The following is a 23,424-nucleotide window of genomic DNA, read 5'->3' as shown; positions in this document are numbered from 1 at the left end:
AGGATATTTTTTGACGCAGGTACACCTCCACCCGGTGCCTAATCTTGAGATTTCCCCTAATTAACGAGAACATTTTGCCCGCGCCAAACCAACTGGCGCATAAAATGAACTCTTCCCATACGGCGCTAATAGCTTCGGGTCATCATTTCAATAAATATTGACGCAGTTTAGTCCCTTCCGTTGGTTGGTCATTAGATGAGGTTATCGTTAACGTTGCGACATATTTCACTTTATCTTTGCTCAACGCCAACCTCGTGTTCTGCAGATACAAATTATAAAAATACAAATTACAAATATTTAGGATTATTTCATGAAAACCACCGCCATTTCGCTGGTAATATTTTTATCAAGAGATGCAAAAATGCATATTTGAGTGGAGCAAGTTGGTCAGCTGTTTTCAGGCTGCTTGTAGGTGCCGGGCACATTTAGTTGTAATTAATGGCTGTAATATAGGTATACCGCCGCCTGACCCTTTGGTTGCGTTCAAATTTTAGGGGAAACATTTGTCTTGTGCTCGTTTTGTTTAATAGAGTACACCGTGTGCGAATCGTGGGTACGCGCGATCGAATTATGGAGTCACCCATCGAGTTACCGTTGATTAAAAGGAGTCTCAACGTTAAAATGACAGAATTAATTAAGCAGCTGTTGCGCGGAAATTTCAAGAAAGAAGAGAAAGAAAAATCTTTCGGTTTATTAGGAATTCCAATATAGACCCGCGCGTTCACTTTACACCAGTCAAAGGTTGGGTCAGATGTTTGCGCTCTCTGAACTTTGCAAAATTGAACGAATGCCGGCGATATACAAATTTTGTAACTTATTCTTCGATCGCTTATTTCGACGTTATCGATTACGTGACTCGCGACAATAACGTATTATGTGAAACAATTTAATAGAATGAATAATTATAAATTGCGGAGCGAATCGCACATTCAATTGAATGTTTGATTGCTCATTAGCTCAGGGGTGCAGTATGTATAATTGGCAATTAATTTATCGACGAACACTTCCCGAATGAATTAAAATTGACGTTCGATAAAAGTACACAAAGATTTTATACGCGACTGTTGATATAGTTTATTACGCTCTCGAAATTTGTTTTATAAATATGTATGTTTTAAGAGGTATTCAATATCGATATAAATTACACACGTTGGAAACATCGTTCTACACAACGTTTGTATATTTACAGTTCCGGTTACTTCCGCCAACTTTACCGAGCCAATAAATCCCGAGTTTTAGATCAGCTTTGGTTTTTCCAAATTTTCTCTATCGCGGCATCGCGGAAACTTGCGAGTATCCCATGTAATCCAAGCGTTGGAATTCGTACGGTTCTTGTACCTTGTAAAAATCATAGGAATCGTACGTGTCAAACCCACCGCGGACACCGTTTCGTAAGTGAATAAAATGTAATCCCACGACAGCCACCCCTCCCAACAATTTCCTCGGCTTAAAATTGTCAGGTTCGTATTTCGGTCTCGCAGCCAAGCGTCGCGGACAAACGAGCGGCTCCTTTTTCGCTTCCGTGTTGTGCAACGGACATCTGCTCAACGGGCGTTACGGACCTCGCGCGTGTAAACTAAAGGAAAGAGTAATTCGTTGAAACTGGAAGACAAGTTCCGGCTCCTGATTCCCAGCGCTGCACGATCATGTAGCGAATGTCATACAGTCCTATTCAATCAAACGCAACGAAAATAGAAAATCACGAATTACCGTTATCTCGTACTGTTGATGCGTTGCCATTTCATTTATCGAAACTTGATGTAATTTTACCCGCACGTTCATATTCGTTGTATCACAATCTGTATACCCAGTGCGAATTCCGACGGAATTTGCCTGTACGTATTTATCTTCTCGCCAGATAAATTCCGTCGTAAGAAAAGTTTTTGTTGGCTCTATCTCACCGGAAAAACGTTTTTCTTATTCGTTCTCTTTTTTTCTGTATCCGTGGATACAGGGTGCTCGCAGCAGCTTTGTGTGTAATTCGAAGGTGGGGTTCGCCGGAAGTTGAAGTCTGACTCCTACGAAGCCCTTTTTTTATTCCCGTCTTGTTTTTATTTTCTTCCGACTTCAGCGATACCTACAATTCCCACAAGTCTATGGCCGGGGGACCGCCCGTGGAGAAAAAAAAAAATCATGACAACCCTCAGCCACGCGTCATTGCGAAGCACGTTTTTTTTTTAATTTCTTGTACGCACTAGAGTACTGTGTTTCACTATTTTGCTATTTATTTCGGGTGTCGGGTGTCGGGATACAGTTCACGATTAAATCAACTCAAGCTTTGAGGCCCATGAAAGCCCGGCGAAGTTCAGAGTCGAAATATCCGCCATTATATGCGAAGGGTTTGATGTTTTTTCGTCTGAAGCGATATCAGAATCTAAATATCCACGGAGTAACGAGCTGTGTGGGATTTAAAAAATGCTCATCTTTGCGGTTTGATCACTTCCTTGTTTTACTTTATTCAAAATTCATAATTAATTTCGTTTCAACTTTTTTCACGCCACGCTTTGAAGCGAGCCTGTTGATGAAGCGTTTCATCTCTTCGTCGGAATTTTTCTTTGATTATACTTTTTGTTTATTCATGTCATTCGATTTTCGATTACTTACGTTCGGTCAATTACATTTTTTCAATTACCATTCTCTCAAAAAGCGTGTTGCGAAAAAGAAAATAAATAAATTGCGAGGCATCGATGCAATATGCAAATTCGGAATCGATAGACACTGGTCAGTTAATAGTCGACGTGCAAGATTATGTTCGTATTTTTCGTGATAATAAACTGACGATTTTTAAAAACTCATTTCAATAAACTCTTCCTATGGGCGGGTGTTGTACACACGCACCCACGACCAACCTATACCTTCATTAAATTCTCGTGCAGTTGTTATATTGCCGGTTTTTATTCCATGTAAGTCTCGGAAGTTTTGAGGGTTCTTTTTACTGCCGGTATAATGATTCTCTTTCGTGCACGAAGTAGTACAGCTATCCGAAACCCTGCATACTATTGTGCGAGTCGCACTTTTTCTTTTATGCGTGTATACTTTATTTTTGTGCTGCTCTTACGACGCGAGTGTAACCCGCCTTTTCAACCTATATGTATGTCTATAAAAAAAAAAACTGCTTCTCAAAATTCATAACGCCCACCCCCTTAACGTTAGCGGCACACTATACGTCCTCTCGCTTTTCCATTAACCAAAAAAAAAGGCTGAAACGTTAACGTTCGAGGTGTGACCAAAAAAATTCCAATCAGCTTAACGATAGAACGAGGGTACACGTATAAAGTGACAGCCCAATCTTTATGTTCATGAATTATGATCGCGCAAACCAAATTGTGGAATGAAAAAACTTCTTGTTGTTACCTATACTTTCTATATTCAAACCAATCGATATGAATTCCAACGGAGTATTTTGAACGTTTCAACTTAATTTTTTTCGTAACGCAGGACGTGACTATAGGGTTGAAAGTTTTGAAGGTGACCGAGTCTGGGTATTAGCAAATTGACCGATACAGTCGGTTGCATCGTTGCTCGTCCCTGGGGATTCGGGTTCTTCGATAACAGAAGGGGAATGTTGATGGGTTCTTGAGAGGTTTGTAGGAGGTAATACGCCTCGTGGGATGATGGCAGCAGCTCAGATCTCCTCGACAAATTCGTGATACTTGAGAGAAAAAAGGGAATAAAGACGTGGCAAAAAAAAGCAATCGCTAGTCGCCTCCTCTGCTCTTCTTCGAATCTGTTTCAGTAGGTAAAAACTAAAAAGTAGCTAAAGTGAAAACACACTTTTGAAATACCAAAGGATTATTTTTTGTAATTCGGTTGACATTGGTTCATGAACTTTTCAAATTAACACCCGAACTTCGAACAATTTGGCATCCATATTCAGATCCCTGACATCAACATACATGAGAATAGCATATAAAACCCAATAAAGAAAAATGTCGATTTCTGACCCCAAAATCGAGAAAAATTCCAAAGGGTACCCCTTTGAACTTTTTCAATTTTTGGGCCAAATTTTTTTATTTTTTCAAATTGATCGTATGGTACTTTTCTTATGTATTTTGATCTCAGAAATCCGAATCTGAAAGGAAAATTGATCTATCTCTAAAATTGACCGAGTTATCGCCAATTTTCAGCTTTTTGGGGTCAAAAATAAAAAATTTATTTTTTATTCTATCTTGATGTAATTTGAGCTCAGGAATCCGAACCCGAAAGAAAAATCGATCTATCTGCAAAAATGATCGAGTAATTTTCATTTTTTCGCATTTTTTGGAACAAATTTGAGGATATCTCGAAGGGAAAAAATCGTAGCTCAATTTGGACAACGGATTCGTGTTCCTGAGGTCAAATTACATGAAAAAAGTGCCATACGATCAATTTTAAAAAATAAAATTTTTTGGTCAAAATTTGAGATTTTTCCAAGGGGTACCCCTTACGATTTTTTCAAATTTTGGGCAAAATTTTTTATTTTTTAAAATTGATCGTATGGCACTTTTCTTATGTATTTTGACCTCAGGAACACGAATCCGTCGTCCAAATTGAGCTACGATTTTTTCCCTTCGAGATATCCTCAAATTTGTACCAAAAAATGCGAAAAAATGAGGATAACTCGGTCATTTTTGCAGATGGATCAATTTTTCTTTCGGATTCGGATTCTTGAGCTCAAATTACATCAAGACAGACTAAAACATTAATTTTTTATTTTTGACCCCAAAAAGCTGCAAATTGGCGATAACTCGGTCAATTTTAGAGATACATCAATTTTCCTTTCAGATTCGGATTCCTGAGATCAAAATACGTAAGAAAAGCATATTAAACCCAATTAAAACAATAATTTATTTTTTGCTCAAAAATCGAATTTTTTTTCGTTTTTCAAGAGTAATCTTACGTATAATCAGCTCAGGAATCCAAATCTAAAAGGCAAAATCATCTGCTCATGCAATCGATCGAGTAATCATCAATTATTCGCTGTTGGGAGCAGAAAAATTGTAAGACATATCGATTGGTTTTAGCCGTAGACCCACTTTTATTCGTCGCAATTCATGCATGGGCCGAAATATTCGAATTCTTCAATTTACCAACGAGCCCGAGTTTTGCTGGAGTCTGGTAGCCACGGGCGCGCGGTTTGTTGTGGGGCGTCACCTCTGCTCAGCCCCCAAGGTGACGTCTCACAACAAACCGCGCGCCCGTGGCTACCCGTCTCCCTCGTAGACTTCAGGAATACGAATCCGTTGAGCAAATTGAGCTACGAATTTGTTTCATCGAGATATCTGATTCTTTCTGCTTCGAAAAGTGAAAAATATGGATGCTAGAAATAAAATTTACAGTTCCTGATCTGATTAAGTCAATTCGATACGGAATGCTTGGTTCGAAAATAATTTGAGATTTTCGGAGATTGTTTTTTATTGCGGAAACTTTGAACAAACAGAAATCGAACATGGCGGGTGGGTCATAGGTATTTGTTTCCCATTTCTCCCACCAACGGGATATAGGGTAAACGGTACAGGTATCATCGAAGACCGTGAATCATGAATACGTCAAAATAAAAGACTATACCGCATGGATGTCAGCAATGTGGATTCTATCCGGCTGAGCCTCACACTTTACTGGGTCGCTCAATAGCTCATTCGTCTTTTTTTGCATTTCTTCTAACGACGCTTTTATGCTTTCCATTGCGGCGTCCAGCCCCGTTTTTATGTGATCAAATTCCTGGGTCACGACGGCAACACTTTCCAACATTGAGCTCAAATTGGAATCGATCTCACGCTCTCGCTCTTTTCTAGCATTCTCCTAAAAATGAGATAGACATTCGGTCATCTCCAACTTGTTTGCTGCTGCATCGAAAACAACGTTCGAACTTTTACTGATGTCTACATGTTCAGTTACCTGGGATGTTATCGCTCTCAGTGCAGACGTCACACCGTTGATACAAACACCGCTTTGGTCATGCAACTCGTCCAGCGTCCCAGCAGTTGACGTTATTTTTTGTTGGATCGCAATCATCGGAGACATGGCCTGAAGGAAAGAATCATTCCGATCACGTTGATATTCTTACGAGTAAAAACTTCTCTCATTGTCAGTAAAGTTTTATTATGAAAAAGTACCTTCTGTAACTCATGTAACGTAACGTTTTCCGAATTGGCAAGCGCTTGATTATGGTTACTCATAATTTCCCCTGCAATGCGATCAAATGTTAGTCCAGCGTTGGCGGTCTGATTGTCGATCGTTTCACCAAATTCTACGAATCTCTGCTGGACTTCCACTCCGATTTTGTCGGTGGCGTTGAGTACGTTGGCAATGGCCGAAACCGTGGCCACTTGTGTATCAGAGATTTTACGTAACTCTCTGTTCACATTATCACAGTCTGTTTTACTGGCTAGATCGGATCTATTTCAACGCAACGGAAAATTATACAGTTATTGTTTCATCCACCTGAACCGTATAAGTGGTTAAAAATATGATCGTGCTCGTCACCTCAATGCTTCAACGCTTTTCTTCATTTCCTTTTCGTTTGCGGTAACTTGACTCATCATCCCACTGATCGTGAGCTTAACTTTAACTTCTAGCGCATTGTGAGCTTCTCGTAAAACGGCTAGAGTCTGGTTGTGCAAAATCTTGTCATCGTATAGCCTTGGAAGAGAAAAGGTGAGTAAATTTTCAATGTTAATCGATGTTCATGGTTTTCGACTCACGTTGATATGTTTCGAACCAGATTCTCTACGCTTGTCGTGACTTCTCTGACGTCGCCAAGTGTGCTCTGTTGACCTTGCGAAATTGCTTCACTACAAGCCGTCGAGTTTTCTGCGGTCAAGTGAAGTTTCTTCAGCGAATCTTCGACATCTTCTAATCTATCGCTGACGTCCTTTACCTGGAATGAAAAAATTCATTTCAATTTCAAATGGTCGAATCGGTATAGTAATGAGGCCTAGCATCCTTCCGGATGAATTATTACCGTCGTCGATACAGATTTTAATTTCTCGGTCTGCGACGAAGCTTCTTGTACATTCATCAAAGCCATTGCGTCCACCTTGAGTTCTATTCGGCCAACTTGTTCCTTCAATCGATCTTCGATTGCATTCAGCTTCAACGAAAATTCTGTTTCCGAAATCGCTGGAGTAGAGACGGTGGGTGACGAAGTTTTTTTCAGATGGTTGCTGACCTCACCGATTTCTTCGACGATTCTATCCAACCGTGCTTCCAGTCGTTTCTCTAAAACTGTCGCTAGATTTTCATTGCTCTGCAATATTGTACCAAAAAATTTAACCAAAATTTAGTAGCGAATAATCATAAGAACTCGGTCGGGCTGAGGTGGCGTTTCATTTTTCCATACGTAAGTTTGTGTTGAGCGTGAACGTTCTTTGCGATACAATAAAATTTTGTTGAAAATCAGTGAGACTTTCGCAACAATAGATTCTGTGAAAGTGCGAAGATATTCACCTGCGAAATAAGCTGTTCGATTCTTGATAAACTATTCTCGATTTTATCAAGACGACTTTCGGAATTTCCGGGTGTGCACGGTTGCTGAGAAGACGTACGAGTCCCCATACGATTCGTCAAGCGATCGAATAATTCAGTGTTGTGTTTTTGTAAGGCTTGCATGTGTTGATTATATTGTTCTTGTAAGTGATCTGACCATACGTTTGACGGTGCTGTAATTCTGACACCGTAAAATGGTCCGTTGCGCCCATTATGCCTGTAATTAGATTTCCTCTCATTTTTGAATCACTTTGTATCTCGGCGTCGTAAAAATTGGCATTTTTCAAACGTCACACGTACCAGTGAGCTTGAGCGGTATAATCAAAGACGCATGAAGCTACCAATAAAATTTCCAACGTTGAATACCACATCGTAGATCAACCCGATCTGGGAATCCAATTTTATGATATGTCGTACGGTGATTATTCTCAAGATTGTGAACAATTTTTCCAAACCTATGAAGCACAATCAAAAAGTTCCGAAAATCAAATAGGATTTCAACTCAACTTCTCTTCGGAGAATTGTACGCTGATTCTTTGAATGTGGTAGTGGTGCAAAAATGTGAAAAACAAAAATTTATCGCTACAAATTTTGCGCAACAACTTCAAGTTTGTAAACCTGAAATTGTTTGTGTTATTAATAAATACTCTGTCGATTTAAAGTTCCGAGAAATCATTCAAAGGGTCACAATATTGACCTCTTCTTATCTTGTGATACCACCACATTTTTCCTCATGTATGGACAGAGAATAAAATCCATCATGAGTAAATTTCTTTCGATGACCTACCTTTCTTGAATTGTACATAAAAAAACTATGTCGATTCGTGGAGAATATCATAGAAATCTTCTGATCTTGTTCATCGGAGAATTTTTGTTTTCCATTTCAAATTTAATTAGATAATTGCCCGTGAACATGCTTCAGCTCAATTAGATTTCGGTTATGATAAATCCGTCGTGAATCATGCTAAGGTATAATCGAGGAAATTTGCCGATTTTTCAGCAGTAAATTTAAGTGGTGTACGATGAATAATTTTTAATACCGACTATACTGCTCACCTACCTTTGATTCCGGCTGAGTTGGCTCGCGAGACTGTTCGAAGAACTGAGTGCTGTGCGATCATCTTGGTTTGTTTAATCTTCGGAAAGCTGGGAAAAAAGACATTCGCTTCCAGAACACACGAGTAATGCTATCTCGCACGCAATTCGAGAAGTTAAGAACTGAAAGAGTTGCAGTTCGATAAATCCCAACTCTGATATATATTTCGAGATTTTTTTTTCTCTCCCGAAGATGAGATCAAAATGAAATCACGACAATACGAACAACGAGCAACATTTTTTAATTGAAAATACTAGTTTTCATCGACTCCGAACATCCTTGTTCACGAAATTATTTCATCACCAGGAACACCGTTCGATAATCTTTTTGACTATTATGTCACGTGCTCGACTGTATACGTATAGGGGCAAAAGTCTGAGGCGGATATTTTTCAGACCTTTTTTCGCGAAATTTTGGGGTCTCGCATTATCTGTGCAACCCCATCTCGAGAAAATTTTACACCTTCACCCTTATAAGCGAATGAAACGGGAGATATCGGCTCAGGATAACGAAAGATGTTGAGGCAATAAAGCTGTCTACCTTGCAGATTTCGTTTTTTCTTTCGATTCTTTTTTCGTCTTTGTTTTCTGGTGTATAAACGAAATAACGCGATTGGAATTTATCTCGAAACGCTTTCCATGAGTTTTTTACGCCATTCGGAATTTTTATTTTTCGCATATACTTCAAGCTTTCGTTAGATTCTTGATAAAACACGATTGCGTAGTGAAAATTTCCGTTTTCCTTTTCTCCCGACATTCGTGCATTTGATTCCTTTTTTGTTTTCCCTTTCTCTGTCTCTGATACATTTTTTAGTATTCATACTCCATGTCGGTAGTCTGAAATAAAAGGGGGATTTCTCTCGTACCCGGAAAAAAGCTGACGCTCGGAAACTTTTAATATCTATCCCGTACGTACGTATGCTCGGAGTCCTCGTGCTTGGTACTGCAAACGACAAAGAAACACGTAGATAAGATTTAGAGTGATTTAGTGGCGAGCAAAGACTGTGCCGCGGCTCAATCGTAAATCACCAGAAACTCAGAGCGGAACCGGAAATATACAAGACTATAGTTTACCGTACGGACCAATGCAACAATACAGAAAGTCTAAATAACGTCACTCAACACCTAGTCGTCAGAGTAGCTTTTTTCTCCGCTAAGCGACGTTTTTCATCTTAGAAAATGAGAGAAGGAAAAAAACACCATCTCTCTTTTTGAATCGATGGTCAAACGTCAGAGGTGACCCAGTCTTTATTGACGATCGAACGAATCGTTGACTCAAATCGATTTGACTTCTCCGTTTAGGCAGATAATTCGATAAACTTTAACAGGCGATGATTTCCGTCGATGACGAAGGACGGTTGTAGCAATCTCTCGCCTTAAGGCGAGGGAAATCGCAACTATAGCTCAAACACTTCCGCACTCTAAAATGGCTCGCAAATTATTCTTCCGGGTGGTGAACGACGAGGAGTTTAACGAACAGCTATACATATTCCGCTCAATCATTTTCTCGGGAATCGAATGAACTCTCAACCTGAATTGTTAAAGTTTTAGGTCACGTTCCACATTGCACTCTTCGACCCCGCGCCACGTTTAACACGTCGATAATCAAAATGATATTAAAAGAAGAAAAGGGAAAACGAAAAAAACAAAAAAAAAAAAAAAACAACACGAACAATAAGAGTTAATAATCATTAGAGCTACATGCGCCCAGAACCGAGTCAATTTATTCTCCCGGAATTTATACAACAATTTCCAGTATTTTCCGCTTTGGTTTTCGAGGATCCGTCGCACGTAGGTATATCGCATGTACGTGTATAAAGTGCCACTCCATATTCTACCTGCTCCAGTCCTGAAGGCATAAAATTTTTACGACCTACCCGGGCGGCGCGGCGGTACAAGGATCGGGATATTGGCTAAAACCGAATGTAGCGTTATATACGTATGCTGCGAACTCATACATTGGTGAAATATTCTCTCAAACATTCATACCGTATCGTAAAATAAATCGTATAAAAATAGGTTTTTCATTGTGTAATATTATGCTCAAAATAACCGAATCACCATATCGAGAGCTTGTTCAATTTATTTCTAAAATACTTGAGCGCATTTTGAATATATAAAAGATGGACGGGCACCGCGCTCGTTTCATCCGCTCGTTCTTTGGCGCGGGAACGGTGTCGTCCGGCGTGATCGTGACCTTAACATTTCGCCGTCTCGTCGTTGGACTACGTTAATTTCATTTCTCTCTTCGAAAGTTGCAACACTCGAGAGAGAAAAAATTAAAGCTGCAGCAGCACTTTCGAAGTCGCTATTCTGCAAAGTGCAGATATGCTGGAAAGCGACGCTTCTCTAGTTAATTTAAAACCTGCAGTGCAGAGCCCCGGCAGTAGAAAATCTTGTCGTTTCAGTCCTCGCGACCCACTCGCAGCGTTTACACAAAGCGACTGTAAATATAGCAAAGAACCTGCGAGGACGAAGGAGCTGCGAAAAGTGTTCATAACCCGAGCAACGCGAGTGAATTCGAGGCAGCTTTTGACGCAGCCCACCTTCCCTCTCCCCCTCCCTCCGCCCCTTTTGAATTACTTTTATTTTGCCAAGATAACTCGAATGAACAACTCTACTTACCGTACAAGTCTGCGGGGTAATGTTGAGTTTAAGATGGTGCAATTTGAGTGGCTTTTGATGAACTTTTCGCTGCAGTTCCGTCTTTCTTAAAACTTACTCCAAGCATATTAAAATATACATACTCCGCAAAAAGGGATGAGATATCCAAAGCTCCTTTACTTCATCTTGCGCATACCTAATAACCGCACACCTATGGCATGATGCAAGTGCCATACGTATAGGAATCTCCACAGCTTAATTTCAGTCCAGTTTATTTAAATTTCTCTCAACGCCAACAGGGATTTGAGAGAGCGAAAGAAAAAAAGAAAAAGAAGAAAATGGAATGCAATCAGTCCATCGTATCCTTGGTACAAAAATGTTACCAACTCGGGGATTCGGGCGGTTCAGCTTTTAACCCTTAGAAATTTTTATTCGGATCAATGAATGATCTTTATTCTTTGTCGTCTTTTTCCCAAACCGGATGATATTATATTCACAAGTCCAGCTTTCGGTAATATGGAAATCGTCCGTGACATTTCACCGGTCAGATTTTCTCTTTTTTCATTCATCCATATTCGTCGCGAGATGCGACTTCCGTGTTAACGAACGGATTAAAAGAAGCAAAAAAAGGAATTGCGATGGGCTAGTCTAAAAATAAATCTCAATTACCGAGCTCGCTTCACTTTAACTGGTAATTTCCAATATTGATGCGAAGTTTGCACAGCGTCTGGTCCGAGGTCTAGTTCTCGCGTAAAGACGAATTTAGATACCCACCCATATTATGTTATTCGCCATGTGAATTATTGTACTTCATAAATTCCGCTGTAAGCGATCCTCAAATACGAAAAAATGAGTCTCGCCAGGGCGAATAGTTAGTTTGTTTTTTTTTCCTCGATATCGGAAACTCTACATACGTGTGAACGAAAAGTGCAAAAACTACGTTTGCCCTGTGTGCGCAATCCTAATAAAAACTAGCGAATATGGGATGCCTGGATGTTTTTTTATTCCTTTCTATTTTTATCACGCGAATCCTCGCTCGGAATACAAATAACAAAATGCAAATGAAGACGATATTCCGTATTAGTTTTCGCTTGTGAGGGAATTTCACAGATGTTACCAAATACATATGCATGAATTAGATAGTTGCGTTATTATACGTGTATGCAGAAGTAGCGGCACCGGGAATCGGAGAATTTCACGCTGAATACTAATTCGAAATTTTGCCTAATTTTTCTCGCGGTACCAATATCGCCATTCATTGTTCGTTCGTCGATTAGATTTCGTTCGTTTCATTTTCTACCATTTCTTCGGTTTCACGGAGAGCGATGAGGGAAATAATGGAGAACCGCACGTCTAAACGGAAAATTTGGATCGGCTGACGTTTCGTTCTTTTTCCCGTGGGATCTGGTGGTTTCACGGTAAGATGCGGACTTTACTTCATCGCTATACCCACCTGGTCATGATTATATTCAGCCGGTGCATATTTTATTGGCAGAGCTTCCGCCGTTGCCGAGCATTTGTCATTATTATTGTCGAGTGCACGGAGAAGATGGTCGACAGTGTCGAGAACGAGGACGAAAACTGCCGGAAAAAGGACGATGATGGATCTGGATTATTCATGAAATGTTGGACATTCTTTCGCTTTTTTTGTATATTTATTTTGTTCAGCTTCTCTCTTGTTCTACTGTCGGAATAAAGCAGCAGCAGGTGCATCGTTACAAAGGTTCCGCATCTTGCGCATTCTTATGAACGAACCTGGTCACGTTTTTTCTATGTGACTGCAGGAAATACGAGAATCATCCGAAAACGTGAAAAAAAAAAAACGGAGAAAACGGATGGTAGAAAAAACAGTACAAACAAATAGAAAAACATGAATATTCACGACGTCCGGTACAACCGCGAAAGTCGACGCGATTATTTATTCAGCCTTTCATAATTCAACCCTTTGAGGCCTCGGGGTACGACGCACGGCGGTTCTAATTGGCCATGCTATGATAATTTTCATCGACGCTTTTTGGTGCCTCGTTTTAGGGCATCCTGGATTAAAAACCTCATCATTAAATTTGATGAATACAGGGAAATCTTTAATGAAACTTGTAAAAAGAGAAGAAAAAGAAAAACAATTCAGATGAGTGGTCCCGTAGGTGAATTATTTTACAAGAAAATAAAGAGGTTCTCACAATCAGAGTAACCGGAGAGACACGGCCGACGGTTCGATGTCGCTGAAAAATTAGCCGAATTGAGTGAAAAAAATGAAAGGAACAAAAAAATATTGGAGACAAAAACTTCATAATTTTCTGAATGAATTCGCTAACGCCTTTGTAAGTCTTCTTTCACGTTCAAAAACGTTTCGACTGCAGGGCAGATTTGAATATAATACAGACGTATGAAAGATTTTTAAATCTAAATTTTATTTCATTCAATTTTACGACGTTTCGTTCAGTCGAATCCGAAATCGTCTGTAGAGGTATTATGATTCGACTAATTCAATCTCTCGCAGACGGCACGCCGCTGCGTTTGGTTTGGAGAAGCAGTAATCTATCGGTTGGTTATTCGGTTAAAAATGTAACCCCATCAAAGTGTAAGGTAGGTAGGTTATACCCGCGAGTAGCTTGGATATAACGCTATTGCCCACTCGTCATTTGTCTCGAGTGAATTAAATACGAATTATTCAATTTTCATCAAACTCGAGCGGTGGTAATCGAATTGTTACGGGCTCGTCGGAGCTTCCAGTCTCTTTTTTGTTTATTTATTTTCCTTTTTTATCATCTCTACTTCGGTTCATACCAAAGAACAAAGGGTTGATGAAATTTTGATTTGATCCCGTGGTGCAACAAAAATCCAGATTTTTATTTCGACGCGGTAACTTTATTACCATTATCGCCGTCATTCGAATCGGAAAATTTCGAGGCGCTGATGTGTAACAGTGCCACCGACTTTTTCAAAGTCACGAGATAATGACGTGCGACTATTCAACATATGCTATAATAATGTCATTTTGCGATAAGGTTTTAATGAATACTTTCTAAACACGCGAAAATTGTTTCTCTGTATAAATGGAAATGTACGTTGTATCAGCAGCGTAACCCTCGGTCAAAAAGTTTACCCGCGTATAATGTGAAATAGTTTTCGTGCTCTGAGAGATTTGTCAAAACGTGTCTGGTTTCGTGAACCTTGAACAACAAATGGATTTCTTTTATCGCGTATAAATATAGGGTAAGATCCTAAATTCGTGACTCGCCAGTTTATATTTTATCACGCTAAATAGTTAACAAGAGGAATTACAAGTATACCATACACCCGACGACGTGGAATCAACGTGCGAATTACATGCTCGACATTACCTCGGTTCTTTGATGTACGATTTTTCGAATACGTGCCTCGTAGGTGTGCTGCAAAAAATGGAAGAAGAAAATAAATAAATTGAAAGAGATCGATTCGTTTGTAGGATATCTTATGTGAATTCGACAGCTGATGAATTCTTTACATTTCCAGTTCTCTTTCATATGCGGGGGTGCTCTTATCGTTAGTATTTTGTTAGGCATCTCATGCGAAGCACTTTAATATTCAAACTCCCCTCGGGTCATTTCACCGACATCGGGGTTCGTACGGATTTTTAAGGGTTGAAGTATGCTTGAAATTTGAGAGGCTAAACTCAGCGCCCATTATTTATCTTACACGTACAGGCATATGGGTATAATACGTAGACGTACTTTGTATTCCGGCCTTTTCACCTGTTGATAACTTCGCAAAGTTCGAGCAACGTAAATCATAGTCCTCGACAATTATTCTCTATCTTCAATTTGCACTCGGAAATTTTTTTCACCAACTATAAAATTTCGCGTAAGATGTGAATCACCGTAAACAGTACGTCTAATTGGCTGTCTTCAGGCGCTACCTTCCCTGCATAGCGTTTTTTTCGTCCACGGACCTTTGTCGGACTTACTACTGGTGCGATTTATACGCTGTGAATAAATGCCTCACCTCCGGATACACCCTGTGTAGATTTTGCTGCCGTTGATCCGGACTTCGATTAGCCCAAAAATTCTTAAAACAAAAGGGAAATTAAAATTATTTGGATGTGGAAAATAAAAAAATGTACGATCGGTCCAATTTCAGGTTGAATGTCTAGCAGACTTTCAATGTCTTTTCGTTTTTTCTTTATTATGTTGCATTGTATTTTTTTTCATTTTTTTTTAGCCATGCTGATTCATAGAGATATTCATTATTCCTTATTAGGAAGCTATACAGATACTACATAGGGCATATTTGACGATATTATTGTTTTATTATTCATGTTCATCATATTCTATTCAACTCATTTTTTCTAATATCTTACCAAGCCACTTATTTGGTACATTCAGTAATCACAACTTTCAATTTCATCCTCATCACGGGTTTATATTTTTATGAATATACATGTATACTATATCATTACGTGTAACTATGTATAATTTTTTTATTTACAACTTTTTTTCTCCCCTCTTCGTCAATTTTGTATGAATGATAACTATACAATAACATATCTGAGAAAATAAATTATCCTCATTACAATTATAAATAGGTAATTAAAAGATGAAATAATCAACGATATAAATTTTTTGTCTGATGCAGGATAAATGATCAAGATATTTCTGCGTCTCTCGTTATTTTTATTACAGTTCAGAAAAGAAAAAAATTAAATGGATCTGCGAGCATCGAATAAATTTTTTGTTTTTCTTTTTTCAATTTTCTAGCATTCAATTTTTCGAGTAATCGAAAATTACACTTTTAATAATTCAGTTTTTTCTTTTTTTTTTTTCAATTATTATGGTACAGTAATATATTTTATACTTACGAATGTTGAAATGATTGTCTTTCAAAGAATTTCACTATAATATATTACCAACTGGTATCGTTTGTTACGTGTATAACAATTTACTCAATGAATTTTTTTTAGATACTCTTATATTGTTAGTAATTGTCAAAAAATGCCCTAATTCGTCATTTTATTTCAATACTTTCTACGTTCACTAATTTAATTGTTTGCCATCTTTTGCTTCAATTTATTAATTATTGATTTTCCTAGTAATCATTCATTCATAACCCAGTGCACATATTTACGTTCGTTCATCTAACGCTCACAGTCAGTCGATCCGTTTAGAAAAAGTTTAAATTGACAAGCAGTCTACTCAGCCCAACAATATTATAATAACATCAACTAGAATCGTATGACAATAAATACGATCTAATTTTTTTTTCATTTTCGTTTTCCTTTTTCATTTTTTTTTTTGTTGCTTTTTTCGACACTTCACGTTTTATTCTCACAATTTCTTTTCGAATATTTTTATTCACCTCTCTTTCTTATTTTTAATTTTTCGCACGTCACATTCGATCCCGAAATTCCATTACTATATAACATAATATACACACAAATATTATCATATTTCTATCATTTTATCAGACGTACGTACGTACCTACCTATTGGTATTTAACACAGATAGTTTTTTCTTTCGTATGTACAGGAAATTTACACTAATCCTTTTATTTTTCATTTTATTTTCTTCGTCAAATCCTAACACGTTTTCCACATTTATTTGAAATTTTTATTCATATTGTTGTAATCGAGGTTGTAATTATTATCATCTAAAATGCTCTAGATATTAGCATTATATTATACAGTCTATGAAAGTTTAGGAGCTATAATTATCTCAAAGGTTTGACAAATAATTAGAAACGAAAAATTATATTTCATTGATACTGGTTAGAAATTTCGTATGGATAGATTTTTTTTTATATTTTTTGTCCAACACGATTGTAGTATAGAGAACAAAGTATACGTTGATTATCATTCGTTCGTTTTCTTTTGGCTTCTATTTCGACGATTCGAAAAGCGTAATTAAGATTTGTGAATCGTGAACGTATTTTTATCCTTCATCGGAGACGGTAGTTGTTTTTTTTTTTGTTGTTGTTTTATGGACGCCCGCTAGACGAGATAAGGCGGTGGTTCTAAATCCGGAGTTGGAGGTTATCGAGATCCTCGTGTAGGATAAAAATAAAGGTATATATTCATTGCCATTGAACGGATTCGATGTATCAGGATAAAAATAAACGGGCGTCAGAGTCATCGCACACGTAGATATCCCTTGCGTGTTAATCCTAACGAAATTCATTTGGAATTAAATACCTCACCCTTAATTGTTACCTTTAACCCACATCATCCACGAATTTTAATTCCGAAGAGTTTTTTTTTTCAATTAATTTTTTATCGATTCGTTATTCGTATTGCAAATGGCGATTTTCAAAGCTTTTCAGGCGACGATTTTTTTCATTTTTACGTTGACATAGAACTTTTTCATTGAGTCAATAATTTTCACTTGTTTCGCTCGATGAGTTGACAGTCGAATAGAAGAATAAGAAGATACCCTCAATCTTCTTTCGTGAAATAGAAATGAATAAACTAATGAAATGAAATGAAAAAGTGAACGTGTTATTATAGCCAAACTCGAGCTTTACTCGAATGATCAACTTTTCTTCAATTTCAGTATATTTCTTCTTCTCTACTCTATTATATTTATTTATTATTATTTTCTTTTCTCTGTTCTCTAATTCCTTATCATGGATTTCAGATATCGTCAATGTTCCCAAATACTAATGAATTTTAGAATAACGTAATTATGTACTTTACTTTATCATCCCATTATCTCAAGGGGTAAGGGTTTTTGCGGGTCGCAGAGGAGGTTGACCCGAACACATTCGCATTGAAGTAAATCGTCGGTCACCCCTTACAAAAAGGTGATGGAGAATTGAAATTTTATCAAAACAACTGCTTTACTACCCGACTGATCTTCGGGGCCCTGGGTGTAATTTTATTAAAATTTACATTTTCATTTAAATCAGGTTGTGGTAGGGTACCAATACCAAAGACCATTAGGGGTAACAAGTAGCCCGGCGCGCAAGCGCCCTATTTCGCCCTCGGTCGCCCTCGAGTCAAGTCAGGATTGTGACCGGACGCCCAAATAGTGAGCGACATCGAACCGTACGCCACGCATATTTGTACGATCATGTCGTAAATGTAATTTGAGGACGTCCGTTATGTAGGCGCCTACTTGTTAATGGGTGAATTTTAATAAAATTATACCCAGGGCACCAAAGATCGTACGAAAAATTATCGGCAATTAGGTAGTAAAGCAGTTACGCTGATGAAATTTTGAAATTTCATTATTGAGATCGACGGCTGATTTGAACGGAGATGAATTCAGGACAACCCTCTCGTCAACCCTCGCGAATCTTTTCGTTTTTATCTCCGTTGAATTGTTAACCTTTAGAGTACCGAGATTTGGAGTAGCAAAGTAGCAAATCTCGATAAAAAAGTAGTGAAAACGGTACCTCGGTGGTACCGGCCCGCAACGGTACAGAATTTGAATTTGCGAAACAACATGTTTTTCTTTTTCATGGAAATCCATACCTCTCATTACGGAAACTCGATCTATTAACGATTTCACGTTCATACGTGCATTAATTAACGTTGGGTTGAGTGACCACCAGCTGTCGATTGGAGTGAATACGTTTTCTGGTAATTAGTAAATGAATTTGCTAGCTTTGAGATTACTGAAAATCTCTAGTCTTTGAATAAACATGTTTTTTATGTCAAAGGGTGTTAATGTCCGTATAAATACAGGAACATACGAGTACAAAACATGGATTGAACAATTTGTTCTGTACCACCACATAAGTGGTCTCCCGGTACTCTAAAGGTTGACTACCGTATATTTTCTTTTTCTAAATTCATTTCGGTGCCGAAGACTAGATACGATGTAAATACTACGTAATTAGTATATTTAATTTTGGTGTAACACCAAATAACCGCGTGTATAATATACACGTAGTTGGTATTTTAAGCTTACGTACTTATGTATTTAAAAACTACTAATTATTGAACGTTACCTGTTTACAATAGTAACATTTTATTTGTTAATCGGTAAACGTTCTTATCGCACTGTAGTGATTAGTGACGACGTGCGGATTAGATAGATACTCTTGAATCCTATCACTTTGCGTTTGGTTTTTCATCTTGATCAATGTTTTCCCCCCTTATTTTTCGGATCAATTGATTAATTGATTAGTCTCGTATGAAGTTGATCGGACAACTGATTAATCAATCGATCGACCGATCTTGGTACGTTTTAATTTTAAGTTATTCTCACTGTATACTCGATAGTTGAAAATGGCTTTTTGGTTCGGAGCTGTCATTGACATGATATCATTTTGATAACGACAATAATAATTATAGTAAGAATAATCCTAATTCAAAATCATCGAACAACATCATAAATTAGACTATTGATCTTTGGTTATTTTTATTTTCGTCTTCAATCATTGAAATATAAATTATTAACGTATTTTACACATAATTTCAATGCAATGCATCGTCAATTAAAATTATACATTCGATATATATTATATATATTTATGTTTTGGCAGACATTTTCATTATAAAGATATAAATTTGAAATTATACATTGATTACAAAACTAATATATGTCTGTGGGTCTGTGTTAATGTATACTTACATTTGACTAGCATGATCAATTTTCATTAGGAAATAAAAAATCGGCCATTTTCTATCGAAATTCAACATTTCGACGACGAGCAAATACACTTTGCCGCTCCAGATCGTCGGTATTTCCGTTTTTTGATAGAGAATTTTGAAAATTATGGAATAAAAAATTTTATAGATTTTTGTAATTTACTCGATGATAAAAATTGAGAAAATTCGATCACGTTCCGATCGTACGATTGTTCGATGTTTCCATTCATTCAAATATATCATCATTGATTATTCATTTGATCATCAGATTTTTCATCCTTTTTGTTTCGGTCGGGATGCATAATATTTTTCACCATATTTGATGCTGGACCGTGTATTCCAAGTTCCGGAATCATTTTTTTTTTTTTCTTCTCCTCATTCGAAGACAAAAACCAAGCCTCATCCGATTTGCGTGACGCTATAGGCTGATCAGTTCACTTGTTTGAACAGTTGAACGTTACCTACACGACTCGACATAGGATATAATGTGTAGCAACCGTTGCCACCCCACCATGCGATGAGTTCAGAAGTGTGTACTCAGCTGACAAGATGATTGGGCTTTTTCAGAATCGAAATACTTTGTTTGTCGATGGCACACCTCGACCTTATTTTATTTTATTTCGTCTTTCTTTTTATTTTATTTTATTTTTTCTTTTGATACCTTTTTTTGTGTGTAGTAATTTTTTCAGTCCATATAATCGTGACTGGATTTTGTTCATAGTACAATGTTTGTCACGCACATTTTTGTTCTGTTCTTCATTCGTACAGCCATTTCTTTCAACCCTTTGACCGCACGAGTCATACCCATTTCCGATCACCTCAGCTGCGGTATTCGTTGGAATCGAACAGTCATTGAACCGTGGAGAGATTTTCAATGCACTTGGCATACCCGACAGTTTCTGGGCAAATTCTGGATGATTAAAGGCCAGCTTTCGATCCATTGATAAGCGGGGAATTTCAAATTAGAGAATTTATCTCGGCCAATCGATCCGTCGAGTGCCATCCAGCGATACAAACGATGTGCCGAATACGAAGGTCGCGTGAAATACGTGAATTACCGCGGTTGGTTGTTTTTTTCTTAATTTGTTTCCTTTTCGTGTGCGCGTCTTTTTCATTTTCTTTGGCCCCCTTTGTGGAAGAATGAATGAAAGTCTCGTCCGCTTTCGAATAATATCGCGATGTGGGCGCGTGCATCGTTTTTTTTCCATTCATCATCTCGCTTGGCACTGTCCACTCGAGATTCTTTTGCCGGCTAATGGTGATCCATCTTCTTATTGACAAGCTGGCCGATCGTTCGTTCGTTCGTTCGTTCGTTCGTTCGTTCGTTCGTTCGTTCGTTCCTTACCGTCATTTTTCACAATTTCCGTATTTTTCCACAGGCAAGCCACAATTTCCTGCGATACTGTGAAAAGTTGCTGGGTTGGCTCAACGGCGACGTCGGCATCGGGCGTGGCGCGTCTTCAAAGGCCCATATTTCATCGGTGTGTCCGTTTGATCACAATAGTAGCGCTGCGAAGAAACCCTACCGGCTATCTGCACCCTATACGTTACATACGCGTATAGCTTATAGCGCGAAATCCGATATATCAAGTAATATATTATTCCACTCTGAGTTTATTTCAGAGTTCTTCTCTTCGTCCAACTTTTGCAACGTTCCCAAGAATACAAAATGTCGAGAAAAATAATGTATGCATAGATATTCACAGAGTTGTAAGAGCGTTTCGCAAATCGCCTTGAATAATCGTCGTTTTTTCCGGTACAGCTCCAAGTTTTTCCCGAAGTTGGTTCACATCGACGTTTGTGTTATTATCCTTTAGATCGCATATCGAAAACGCGTTCCACGTGGATCATAGAAAGCTTTCGTTCGCCGGATTGGAAGGTACGTCCAATGACTCGACACCGTGACTTTCGAATCTTCCTCCACTCTCATTATCGTACGCTCTGATCACGTGATTATTCACCGGATCACCGTATTGACTTTGATAAAATTCCTCCCTCATCATGTGATTCAAATTACCGCATCGAAAGTATAAAATTTCTCTGAAAGGCTTGCGGAAGTCTCTGTTGAGAGTAGCGTAGATTATCGGATTGAGGAGGCTGTTGCAGTAACCCAACCAAAGGAACAAACTCGATAGCGCCGCTGGAATCGCGTTCGAATCGCTCAAAAATGGCCTGACTAATGCGAGGACGAAAAACGGCAGCCAACAGATTATAAACGCGCTCATTATTATGCCCAATGTTGTACTGGCCTTCCTCTCTTTCGCCAATTGGAAGCGCAACTTTTTACGATGTGGCGAACTCGATACGCTACACGTACTGTTCAAATGGTTGCGAATTATCGTTGATTTTGTCGCAGCTGGCGCCGACACCCCCGTTGAAAGGAACTTCTCGCCTTTTTGCAGCATCGGACACTGAGATTCGTTGCTTCTTCGAGGTCCTCCCGCGAAACACCTCACCGCATGACTGCTGCACTGTAACGATAGCAAAGAAGAAAAAATTTTCAGCGACATGAATCTGTTGATGGGATCTATTTTATTCGGTGCGATTCAGTGACCTGTTGAACTGATGAAATCATCCCCGTGTTTTAGTCGAGGGCATGTTTGTAAGCGTCTTTGATTTGGTTAACATTTTGTAAAACGGAGACCAAGAGGTCGGCGGAAAGCTGAGGAAATGGCTCCAGGGATTCCCGCTTAAGCCACTAATTTCGTAGAACCAATCCTCCGAGGCTTAAGCAAATTAAATCGAGCCTCCAACCCAAAATTGGGATAACCCCATTATCCGTGTTTCCATAAGTGAAGCCACGCCATGCCGTCATTTGTGGTTTCAAAGAGCGAAGAGGAAGACCGAATCGATTCTTTCGTTCTTACACGATAGATGAAGCGGAACGTTTTCATTTTCAGCGAATGCATTCTCATTTGGAACGAAAATAAACGCTGATATCGCTCGTCACCGTTCTCCGCGCAAACAACAAATGAACAAATCAAGTGTCGAAAGAGAGATGCTTTAATGTTGTTATGAACTTACACTCCCCCACGTCACCGCTACTTGGTGTCATCGTTACTAATGTCATCGTTATTCTCGAGAATCTTTTCATTGATTCCAAGGCTATACCGCGATATTCGAGGCTCTGTTTACTGAAAAAATCAAGAATCCACCAGTCTGAGATGGTTGGAAAAGTACCACGTTTGTTCCAGCGCCGTTTCGCGCAATTATTCTCTTTTTCCTTTAGCCTGAGCCCTATCTCGAAGTCTCATCTACGGTTCCGATCGGTCTCTCATTTACCTTCCGCGTGCGCTATCGCATCAGCATGTTCAGTCATATTGCGACGGTGATTATACGCTGATCGCGATACCCAAAGCTTACACGGACGACCGCCCACATAATTCGTCAGAATTATACGTGATCCGTAAGATTATCTCGCTTAGATAAGCAACCATTTACAGAACCAGAGTCTCAGCGTACCCATTCCGGGCGTTTTCTGCCTACGCGCGGTTGGAAACCGAAAAAAATTTGGATGTTGATGATATCCGCGGATGCCGTGCCAGAAAATCAAACAATCATTTTTCTCCGGGCATAGCAAAAGGAGTCTTTTCTCGCAACGATCTTGGAAGTGGCTCATGAATCTTGATAATTGATTTCTCGATTATTGTTTGCCGTGATACGCAACGAAAAAAGAACCGGACAAATA

At 38.6% G+C, this 23,424-nt stretch overlaps 2 protein-coding genes across 6 annotated transcripts in view; both read right to left on the bottom strand.

The window, feature by feature from the left end:
- Positions 1-5,376: 5,376 nt before the first annotated feature.
- On the bottom strand, positions 5,377-8,675 carry LOC105686799. Its single transcript, XM_012401931.4, has 9 exons — positions 8,528-8,675; positions 7,768-7,922; positions 7,429-7,684; positions 6,944-7,228; positions 6,684-6,859; positions 6,466-6,621; positions 6,096-6,378; positions 5,878-6,006; positions 5,377-5,781 (listed from the first exon to the last, which is right to left on the bottom strand). The coding sequence occupies exons 2-9, from the start codon at positions 7,836-7,838 to the stop codon at positions 5,542-5,544; spliced, it is 1,596 nt and encodes a 531-aa protein (XP_012257354.2). The 5' UTR covers positions 7,839-7,922; positions 8,528-8,675; the 3' UTR covers positions 5,377-5,541.
- Positions 8,676-14,751: 6,076 nt separating this feature from the next.
- LOC105686895 (5-hydroxytryptamine receptor 1) overlaps positions 14,752-23,424 on the bottom strand; it is a 59,811-nt gene continuing 51,138 nt past the window's right edge. For 4 of the 5 annotated variants that reach the window (XM_048653254.1, XM_048653256.1, XM_012402130.3 and 1 more), the window contains one exon: positions 15,280-22,207. In XM_048653254.1, coding sequence (XP_048509211.1) covers positions 21,584-22,207 — 624 coding nt within the window. In that variant the 3' untranslated portion in view covers positions 15,280-21,583. Of the gene's footprint in view, positions 15,214-15,279; positions 22,208-23,424 lie in introns of those variants that run through there. The other variant, XM_048653258.1, reaches the window with a different exon arrangement.

The sequence above is a fragment of the Athalia rosae genome, chromosome 3 (assembly GCF_917208135.1).
Source record: "Athalia rosae chromosome 3, iyAthRosa1.1, whole genome shotgun sequence".
Classification (NCBI taxonomy): domain Eukaryota; kingdom Metazoa; phylum Arthropoda; class Insecta; order Hymenoptera; family Athaliidae; genus Athalia; species Athalia rosae.
This window is presented reverse-complemented; position numbering and strand designations above follow the sequence as displayed.

Bases quoted from the DNA above. Each gene is read 5' to 3' on its own strand.
- LOC105686799 (XM_012401931.4), bottom strand. From the start codon at position 7,838: ATGTGGTATTCAACGTTGGAAATTTTATTGGTAGCTTCATGCGTCTTT. The intron at 6,007-6,095 runs GTACTTTTTCAT...TCTTTCCTTCAG, and splicing joins CGTTACATGAGTTACAGAAG to GCCATGTCTCCGATGATTGC. The intron at 5,782-5,877 runs GTAACTGAACAT...TCTCATTTTTAG, and splicing joins TGAGAGCGATAACATCCCAG to GAGAATGCTAGAAAAGAGCG.